Source organism: Colossoma macropomum, unplaced genomic scaffold (genome assembly GCF_904425465.1).
Source record: "Colossoma macropomum unplaced genomic scaffold, Colossoma_macropomum, whole genome shotgun sequence".
Classification (NCBI taxonomy): Eukaryota; Metazoa; Chordata; class Actinopteri; order Characiformes; family Serrasalmidae; genus Colossoma; species Colossoma macropomum.
This window is the reverse complement of record NW_023494785.1, coordinates 29,260,119-29,270,488: the sequence shown is the minus strand read 5'-3', so window position 1 is coordinate 29,270,488 and position 10,370 is coordinate 29,260,119. Positions and strand designations below refer to the sequence as shown.

At 40.0% G+C, this 10,370-nt stretch overlaps 2 protein-coding genes across 2 annotated transcripts; one reads left to right on the top strand and one right to left on the bottom strand.

Annotated features, from left to right (window-relative positions):
- Positions 1–29: 29 nt before the first annotated feature.
- Positions 30–4,302, top strand: LOC118821443. Its single transcript, XM_036590050.1, has 2 exons — positions 30–2,352; positions 3,865–4,302. Exons 1-2 carry the CDS (start codon positions 2,137–2,139, stop codon positions 4,258–4,260), a joined length of 612 nt encoding a protein of 203 aa, XP_036445943.1. The 5' UTR covers positions 30–2,136; the 3' UTR covers positions 4,261–4,302.
- Positions 4,303–4,998: 696 nt separating this feature from the next.
- Positions 4,999–9,457, bottom strand: LOC118821398. The gene is made up of 4 exons (XM_036589991.1): positions 9,052–9,457; positions 7,314–7,375; positions 6,880–6,976; positions 4,999–6,130 (listed from the first exon to the last, which is right to left on the bottom strand). Exons 1-4 carry the CDS (start codon positions 9,305–9,307, stop codon positions 5,766–5,768), a joined length of 780 nt encoding a protein of 259 aa, XP_036445884.1. The 5' UTR covers positions 9,308–9,457; the 3' UTR covers positions 4,999–5,765.
- Positions 9,458–10,370: the final 913 nt, after the last annotated feature.

The following is a 10,370-nucleotide window of genomic DNA, read 5'->3' as shown; positions in this document are numbered from 1 at the left end:
CTTGGGAAAACAGAAAATGAATTATTATTATTATTATTATTATTATTATTATAGACTGATGTGTTTTAAATGTGGTACCATAGTGGACAGTTAGCATTTTCCCATTATAAACAGGCTTTCTTAGTACACCAGAAATAAGCAGTTCGTTAGCTTAGCTAGCAGGCCAATAAATAGCTTCACAACACAGGTTCAATTCTGACTCTCAGACGCTTCACTGATGCGACTTTTAAAGATAAAGACTCGATCCAGTGAGGCAGTGAGTTATTTTTATGTAGAGCAGTTAGCTATGCTAATTTTCTTCTGTACTGTCCTATAGCATCAGAAGCTAGCGTTAGCTTAGTGAGCAGACTAAACAACACACCACAACACAGGTTAGATGTATGCGGGTGTGGAGGATAAAGTGAGTGGCTGGTACTGGGAGTGACAGAATCTGACCTGCTCTGTGGTGTGTCTGCTACATCTCATCTGTTCAGTCTGTTCAAATAGGGCTGTATTCTCCATTTGTCAAAGGTAAAAGCACAGCATGCCAGGTAGCGAATGGGAATAAGCGGAGCTTGGAAACTGGGAGGTAAGGGGGTGTTCATATTTTTGCATAATCATGCACAATCATGTTTGAGTGTTAAGATGTAGGGATGCCTCTATGCCATTTTTAGTAGTTACCAGGACATAATAATACGCAAGTGTATGTAACAATTTATTATTCAACACCAGATTATTTTTTTAAATTATGACTTTAGGGGGACTAAAATCAGGGCCGTAACTAGGATCAGAATTTGAGTGAGGTCCATTTTGCATTTTGCATTTCATAGGGAATAAACTAACTGCCAAATATGAGTATTACACCAGCTGTAAGTTTCTCCTTTAGGTTTGTCTTTTTTTAACCAAATCATTGCTCTTTTTACCCATCCATAACTGTTATGCACCTTTTCCTTCCAGTTGTTCCTTCCCCATCCCTCCATTCTTCTGTGCTATTACTCTTGCATAAACTGATTTGATTCCAGTTATCCTGTTTATTTAATTAATCAGATAACTATTATTTTAACTATTATTTTAACTATTATTATAACTATTAATTTGTATGTTTATTTTGAAAAATTAATTTGAAAGCTAATTGCTCAAAATGATTTTATTTCATTTACTTTTCTCTTTCTCTCTACCGCATGTCTGTCTTCACTGATTACTGTAAAAGCACACAATAAACATATGTTATAAAAGGCTGTCTGTAGCAAACCCGGGAACAGGAAAGGCAGCTACTCATACAGTTAATGAGACAAAATACAGTCTAATGTACCTGCTGATTTCTAAATAATGTCAGCTACATGATACTTTACCTTCAATATGCTGGTTATAGTGTGAGTATGAGTAGGTAACAAAATATAGTTTTAATTTCTCATCTAATTACTAATATTGCCTACTATGGAGCCTGTAGCCTAAACTGAGCAGCTACTGGAGCTAGACTAAAATGTGAGGTCCGGAGAGGTATGGAGAGGGAGTCGAAACAGCAACATAGTCCCCAAAGAACTTGTGTTTTTTTAAGAATGACTACTATTTTACCAATCTGAGCATTATCTAATAAAGTTCATGTGTAGGTTCACTGGTTGTTTTGGAAAGTAAATAAAATGCCTGTATTTGTGCTGCAGTTGTATTTGCCTAAGCTTGACCTAAACTTTAGCCCAATATCTAAAGCTAATCCCATACCTGACATTATTTCTTAACACTATACATAATTAACTGAGTTTCACCAGATAATTTATTAACAATTCTAGCATCTGTGAAAGTATGACCGAAACGTCTGCTAGGTTCCCAGACATCATTTGTGTTTGGAGGGGGCCCAAACTTTTGCAGAAGACCAATTTAGTTGGCCTTGAAAAGTTTTTCCTGTAGAACTCTAAAATTCACACTCAGTCGGTCACAGACTGATAGAATTATGCAAAGATTTTGGAATGTGATGATTTGATGATGTGATGTTATGAAATTTACTGGAATTTATAGCATCTAATACTAATGATATACTAATAATAATCTTTCAGTCACACGTGAAGGACTACAAGTGGTCTGCACCAGCAAACTTCCAAGGAGGGGTCCACTCAACTTGTGTTGTTGCTGACGTGCCGTGTCTTCCACCCTCAGATTAGAATGGCAGTTGATGGCACTGTGGAGGTTTTCAGAGATAAGGCACCTGACGCAGTTAAACAGGCCCTGTGGAAAGATACACTTAACCTAAGAGATGAGGTCATTCACCTGCAGCATGTAAACCAGTGTCTGACCCACTCTGAGAACACAGTGAGACAGCTGCAGCTGGAGAACAGCCGGCTGCGTAACATGGAGTCAGCTCTGCTGGAGCGGACACAGGTGATCACTGTCCACCCACACTTACAAGAGTGGTTGATTTTATACATTAAAAAAACTAGCTTGTAAAATAATCAAAGACATTCTTTGAGTTTTGGTCTTTGTAGAAAATATTTTAACATTGAAATGTAATTTGTGTAACTTGACCATTGAAAAATGATCAGAGTCACATGCAGCACATTTAATTATTCCAGTAGTACGGCTGAACAAGTTGCGATTTTTCTTCACAATCTTGCAATTGCGTTTTAAATGTGATTATTTTCTGTAAGTAAAGCGCCAGGCCTTTTGTGTGGTTTGTTTTTTTCATTTTTTTTCCAAAAAGACCAACATACACATTTTTCAGCACAGAATGGTGTGTGCCAGACTGCCAGTTCCCAAGTTCTCATTATTAGATTAAAATTTCCCACTTAAAATAGAGATCTCCTCCTAGAGATCTGCTTTCCTGCAGAGTTAATTAACTGCATCTAGCACTAATGCATCTGATCCAGCCAATCAAGGACCTCTGAAGAAATGAATTAGTAAGAGCAGGTGCAGCAGACTGTGGTTGGAACTAGACTCTGCAGTAAGGTAGATATGCAGGACCAGGATTGGTGACCACTGATCTAGAACATAATTTAAACTTCATCTCTTGTGATTTAGAACTTGCACTCCTTCCAATTTCAATTCAATATAAGCACAGCTGTTCAACCCTTTACAGCAGTTAGTAAGATTAGCTATTACTTTGTCAGCATAAAAGTTGTTGTTACTAGAGGTACACTCTGTAAGATTTGGGGATTTGGAGACATCTCTGGTGGAATTATGTAATTGCACGCAACAAGTGGAAGAACATTTTGTATCGTCAGGCCCCTTTTCTGAGCAGATGAATCTGATTAGTTGAAAGAGTATTTAAAGAGAACTCAGTCAAAACCTGGTGAAGGATGTGTCTTCTGAGGATGTAAAAGAATTATCTACTGTCATCGTATCATCAGAATTTGTTTTACTTTTGAGATCTAAACATCAAGCCGGACCTTCTTTTTGAGGCTGTGGGTCCGAAAAAACTCCTGCGAAATCTGACCCAACACCTCTGACTTGTAGATGATTCTTTCAGGCTTTACAGGGTGATTCGCAGCAGTGCACGCGCACCATATTTTAGCAACTAAAATGCTAGTTCTGTCTATTTTAACAAAAATAATCTTACCATCTTCCAGGCCAGTGGTTCTCAAACCACCACTCAAATCAAGGACCCCCTGACAATCCATATTTTTTGCTTTACGCCAATGTTGTGAATTGGGATAGAGTAAAAATATGGACCATCTGGGGGTCCCTGAGGACCAGTTTGAGAACCACTGCTGTGGGCTTTAGTAAAATTGCATTATCCTAATACAATCCATGGTGTATTTACAACTGAAGCTGTCACTAAAGGGCCACAGAGTGGTTTCATGTGTCATGGAAACCCTGATGCAAAACCAACAGTAACAGGAAAAAGACACAGTAGGATGACTGCACTCATTTCATTTCCTGTGTATTCTGTGACAGGTGGCTGAGTGGGCACTAAGACTGGCCACAGAGAGTCGCCGTCAGAAAGATAAAGAGATCCTGCAGCTGAGGGAGCAAAACCAGGCTCTAGTCCACACTGTGCAACAACTGCGCCGACACTGCTGGGAGAAACACTGCTGCCATCTGGACTACAGTCAGAGCAGAGCTAAGGATTTAACAAAGGACAAAACTGTGGCCCATCAGCCAACATCACACTGCAGTGAGAAAAATGAAGCTAATCCATGGCCAAACCGTGATGAGAAAGGCTTCGCTCTGAACTGTGAGCAAACAAAGAGAGTGATGGATAGAACGGGTGATGAAGACCCCGACCTGCACGCTCAGTTTAAAGACAGAAAAGCTTATGTGAGGTTTACCACTTCAAGAGTGGACCAATAACTCACATTAGGTTTTTGAGGTGCCTGAACTTTAATCCATTGATCTACTGATGATTAAATAAAAGCCTCAAATTGCTTCATGTGTTTGGTATTTACTGTTTTCTCTAAAGACCAAAGCATTAAAGATTAACAAATGTAATCAAAACGCAGCAGCAGGACTTGTTAGAAGGACAATTGATGCACGTTTCATTTTGCTCCAGTCTATGATGAACTCAAACACAATGAAGAACCTAATTCATTGTTACTGACATGGCAACATAATGTATTTCTAATTAATTTAAAAATACATACACATCTTTAATGAGAAGGCTTTACTTTTGATTGGCTGTTTTTTTATACACTAGAAAAGCCATTATTATGTCCAATATTCACGTATCGGTAACTTCCAGGTTACTAAATGACAACGAACTTTTTCTCCCAAAAAACAGTGGACAAACAAAAGATGAAAGAAGTGTCAACAGCAGCTGATTCTAAATCCTCTATCCAACATATGAAACAATGAAAACTCTTTTTGCGATATGGAGTAATAACAGGTCAACAAAGGATGGGATGATTACAGGTTTTAAAGAAAACCCAAAGACAAGCAAACTGTTTCAAACTGTAATAATTCTGATAGGTGTGTAAAATTATACATTTATTTCTATTGTAGTTGATTTCTAGTGATATAAAGAAATACAAGAAGTTCAATAAAAGGATTATGAATATAATAACTATATACAAATGTGTATCAAATGCCCGTTTTATTTAACGATACTACAACAATACAAAAACCGTAAACATTTTGGTCACTGATGATTGAAGATGATGGGAAATGTTCCCATCGTCCCATCGTTTGTTTTCTTTGAAGCAGTTGAACACTTTCTGGGTGTCTCTTTATCCCCACTCATGGCTTTGTTATGAAGTTTAAATTAGGAGACGGACACATAAACAAGCTTTAAACAGAATGTGAAAGTATACTTTTCTAGTATAGATCTCTGACCAGACCCCAGACAGAGACTGCAGTGTAGGGTAGTGAATTTTTAATGCATGTTTCTGAGCAAAACCTTCTGTACACCGTGCTGCCTCTCAGCAGTGTGCAACTTAGAATGCACAGCAAGTGAGGGTTTTGATGAAAAACTCTGCCCACATATGTTACAAATGAATTTACACTTAGGGCTATAGGAGTCCGGCTGTGATTTCTTTCTGTGCATCATCTTATGTCTTCCAAAAGCACTTGGGTCAGCGAATGACCTCGGGCAGAGAGTACAGACATAGGGTCTTGCTCCAGAGTGGATGTTGTAGTGGATGTCGAGGTTAAATTTCTTGGCGAATCTCTTTCCACACTGAGTGCATGCAAAGGGCTTCTCTCCAGTATGCAATCTCAAGTGACAAATAAATGATCTTTTGGTCGTCAGAGTTTTCCCGCAGATATTGCAAATAAACGTACCCCCTATCTGTTTATCACACGTTAGAGAAACTGAGGTTCTTTCTGAAAAATGTTCCTCATTTGGGGCTGGCACTGATAAATTAAAATCTCTGTCCAAATTTGAAATTCCTTCTGCAGTCGGAGTTTATAGACTCTGTATGGTTCTCTCTGAGCAGATGTGTGGAATTGAGCTGTAGATTAGGTGTCAGCAGGCAGGAGATGTCAAACTCTTCCTCCTCTTCTCTTTTAGGTTGTGGAACATGTTGAATGCTTTCTGTCTCATTCTCTTCACTCATCACTGCAGGTTCTTCGGGCTCATTTTGAAAGTCTGCACTGATGTCTGGACTGCATTCTGACTTCTGGAGAGCAGGTAGAGCCTTCTCTGTTTCAGTCTTGATTTCATAAAGTGGGTGGTTTACTTCCATTTCTGGACAAACAGGCGTATAAACTGCATCAGGTGGTGTTGCTAGGGACAGAGAATCACAGAGAAATGTACTAAATTCCATAAAATAATCTAATAATCTGTGTTGTAAACATGGCTACTCATATCTTGATTTGCAGTGGTGCTGCATTAGATTTTTTGGTAGAAAGATTAGGAAAAAACCCTTCTGATGTACTACTAGGTCACTAAATATTACAACAGTATAATTGTGTTTGACAACAGAAATGACTGAGATGAGAAGATTAATGAGATTAAGCCTAAAAGTTAGCAAGGTCACTACCTGACTATTCAGATATGGTGCCTCCGTTTGGCTCCTTTTTTATGGCTAAAAGTGTAAAAAACTTATCTATGGTATCCATTTTGTAAAAATGATTTAAAGATTTAATGATTGAAGAGTTACAATAATGCTAACTTGGTTGTTTTAGTCTGTAGATCAGTGACTAGACTTGCAGTCAGGATTTGTTGATACCATTGAGATTTCCAGTATGAGGGATATGCATAATGCATGCTGGGTATTGTAGTGAGAGAACATTACTGAATGAAAAACCAGCTGATGTTTTAAAATTGTGTGTTAAAAAAAAACACAGTAAAATGGAGTTAGGATATTGTGATATGACAGCACCAACAGAGGCTCACTGTATCACATCTTACCACTTGGTTCAAATTTGCTGATGTTTTAACTGCCGTTTACTGACAATGTAAATAAAATTACTGATTTATTGGTAATTATATTTTAATAAATAGTGGTGTGAGTTTCTTAGGCTCATTCGTACCATCCAGCTTTTCCTCCTCTCTTTCGCTAATGGATCTGTCCATCACCTCCGCTTTTGCTCCTACTAGTGCAGGGTTCCATTTCTGCAGCACGACGCACTAAAAAGAAAATAAATAAACACATTAGTGCCAAGACTCCATGTTTCACTTCAGTTGCCTGTCTGGATATCAGTGCAAGCCTAAAAGGACCTGCTACCTTCTAATGGGTTCTCCACTTCTGCATCAAATCCAAATCCACTACATTGTTTCTAATTCTATGAATTACCCCTGACTGTAGAGACAATGTCTGCTGATAAACAGAACAGTGAATGATATAAAAACCTCTTCTCTTCTCTGTTTCTAATTAAATTTAGCTGTAATCTGCTGCTATGTTATGGCATATTCGTGTTATGTTCGATTGGATCCGTCTTACACCAAAATGACTTTAAACACTCACCCACTGTCCTCTTTTGGGCACTGCAGATTCAGTCTCTGAGTTTTCCACCATTTCCTTACAGTCTGCAGAAAAGAACAGACACAATCAAATAATAAAAGACTGCTTGGTTAACATCTGACCAAAAATGAACAGTCAGGAGTCTGGGCAAATCCTGAAACTTGCATAAGCAGCGCATCAGCAGATACCAGTCATTTGTTCTGGGATCTGCAGTGAGATTTGTAATGATTCTGTCTGATGTGCAGTTTGAAACACTCTGTTCTTTATTATTGTCCTTTCTCTGGCACACAATCACCTTTTGGAGCAATATGAATACAGTATGACCTTCTGTCCATATTGTGCAGGCCCACCTATAAGAAAACTGACTCACTAACAGTGAGTTAACAGCTGCTGCCTCCTTGTGTTCGACTGCAGTCCTGACACTTAAAAAACGGAAATTCACTTTATGACCAAACGTATCTAAACACCCCTTCTAAGTGGTGAATTCAGCTACTTTAGTTACTTTACCCATCCATTACTGACAGAGGTGCAAACACAGTTTGTATAGTCTACCTAGAAATGTACGGTCAACAGAATGGCACTGCTGGATGAGCAGGTATCTAAACGTTTGGACTTTCATTAGGCCTATATTTGTGAGAAGTCTTTAGTTCTACAGATTTACAAACCCTCTAGATTTTGTGAAAAAGGGTGGAGGATTGTTGAAGCTGACTGGAAAATCCAGAGTCAACTGCTGGGGCAAAGCTGATTGATGGTAAATATCCCTGAGGACTTGGCTCTGCTGTTAAAAAAGCTGACGGATTGTCCTGTTTTCCATTCTTGCTAATCATAGCTCCCATTTCCAGTCATTGCTGTTCTCTAAAGTTCTCTCCACATTTTCTAGACACCTGCTCCTCTAGTGATTCTTCTAATATCAAGGGTATTAATAGCGAGTTTGTCCCTCTTTGCTGCCTCTACTCTTCCAAGAAGGCTTTACACTAGATGTTGGAACATTGCTGTAAAGATCTGATTGCATTCAGCGACAAGAGCATTAGTGAGGTCCGGTACTGATGTTGGATGATCAGTTCTGGATCACAAACTCCACTCCAACTCATCCCAAAGATACTGGATGGGGCTCCATCACTCCAGAGAAGTGTTTTTCTTAACCCTGGTCCTGGAGGCACCCTGCCCTGCACGTCTTGTGTTTTTACTGCTTCCAACACACCTGATCCAACTAATCTGGGCCCAGTTTCCTAGAAATGTCTTAGAACCAAGATCATCTTACCTGGTTCATTGTAATCCTCACTCTACCATTTAAGAACATCTTTGTGCCAAGATCATTCTGGGAAGGCCAGACTAGCTCAATAACAACCCCTTACACTAAAACGTGCAGGGCAGTGTGCCTCCAGGACCAGGACTGGGAAGCACTGCTCCACAGCCAAATGCTGGGGGGCTTTATACCCCTTTAACTGAGGCCTGGCATTGGGCATGGTGATCTCAGGCTCATGATCTGCTTCAGAGAGCCTCATCTATTGGCAATGCTTCTCTATGGACATTGTACAAACTGTGTGTGAGCAAGTAAACACCTGTATTAGCAACGAGTGCGCCTTAAAGTAGCTGAATTCACTCATTCAGAATGAATGTCCGGACACTTCTGGACTTCTTCCGGAGTGTTCTTCCACTCTCACATGCAGACCACAGCTGAGGAGCCACACTCACAACACCTCCAGCTAACAGCTTTCACGGTGATGGCTCTCCTACTAACCGTCACTCAGTTCACCACTAGCGGCCTCCTCGGCCTCGCTGCTCCGGCTCTCCTCCTGCGGTGGTTTAGCCGGAGGCTGCTGTTTCATGCTGTACAGTCTTTGTCTTAAGTCCTCATTCTCCTTTTGGCTTCTCCTGATTTCCGTCTGTAAAGACTGAACCCAGCTGTCGGCCAGAGCGCAGATGTCCGACACCGCTGTCTTCATCAACACGTCCAGAATGGCGGTGAGCTGGATCTGAAAATGGGACTCCACCATGGTTCTGTAGAGCACTGTTCTCTCCAAAAGAGGAACTAATTCACATTCAACAAGTTATCCGCTCAGAACTGTTGTTTAACAGACGACTGAGTTCGCTCTCAGCTCTCTGAAGCAGTTTCAGTCAACAAGACGTCGGCGAGGAACCCTTCGGCTGTGCTCTAATAAGCGCGTCTTTGTCCTACTTAGGGCACCAACCTAGTGCTCCAGCTTCGCCTGGCCAGAATTCTATTTCCGCACTTGGAGGGCGGTACAGCTCTAGAACTGGGGGATCCGCTTTGATCCGCCGAGGTCCGTCGTGGCTCTGCGGACTCCTTCACAGCACACATGATCAACTGTCTGAAGGCTAAAACCATAAAAAACCCTGAATAAACAGGTAGAATCAGGTGTGCTTGTTTGGGATGGAAACCTGCAGCCACTCAGGCCCTTTGCAGATCAAGTGCTGCAGTAGGACAGAACACTGACGGAAATCTGATATATGGGCATATATGTTGTGTACATACGTGTCTGAAATAAGTCTGAAATATTGAACATGCATAATGTATGGATCACACATATATTTCTGCTATATTTGTTGAATACATACCAGTACAGTTTAATTGTTACTGTTATCTGTTTGCTTTTAAATATTAATTTATTTAAATGAACCAGGAAAAAAACATTTTTATTAATTTCATTTTAATGCTTTAACTGCACAGCTTATAATGTGCATGTATTTAGAGGTGAGTTATGTAAAACGATCATTTCATTAAGACGCACGAGGAAGAGACAAAGAGGCATACAACCTTCTCTACACCCCTCCTCTAGTGTGCAACAGTTCACACTTAACTGAACTTTTCATCCCCTTACCTATATTGTAGTCACCAAGGTAGAAACAGCCAGTGTTGAATTATACTGTGATGTCTGGGGATAATTTTACTCATTAATGTCTCTTTTAACATATGTTTGTTTTATAGCTTGGAATGATTCATGCCCAACTCCACCTCCCTGTTGTCCCAGATCTACACTGATATTCACCCCTTAAATCAGCACTAGGTTTTTCACTGTAAAAGCACATTTCAGAGTC

What these genes read in the sequence shown, in the direction of transcription:
- LOC118821443 (XM_036590050.1), top strand. Translation starts at nt 2,137, where the DNA reads ATGGCAGTTGATGGCACTGTGGAGGTTTTCAGAGATAAGGCACCTGAC. An exon ending in CTCTGCTGGAGCGGACACAG is followed by an intron (nt 2,353 to 3,864) that starts GTGATCACTGTC and finishes ATTCTGTGACAG; the next exon opens with GTGGCTGAGTGGGCACTAAG.
- LOC118821398 (XM_036589991.1), bottom strand. Translation starts at nt 9,307, where the DNA reads ATGGTGGAGTCCCATTTTCAGATCCAGCTCACCGCCATTCTGGACGTG. An exon ending in TAGTGGTGAACTGAGTGACG is followed by an intron (nt 7,376 to 9,051) that starts GTTAGTAGGAGA and finishes TCTTTTCTGCAG; the next exon opens with ACTGTAAGGAAATGGTGGAA. An exon ending in TGCCCAAAAGAGGACAGTGG is followed by an intron (nt 6,977 to 7,313) that starts GTGAGTGTTTAA and finishes TTTTCTTTTTAG; the next exon opens with TGCGTCGTGCTGCAGAAATG.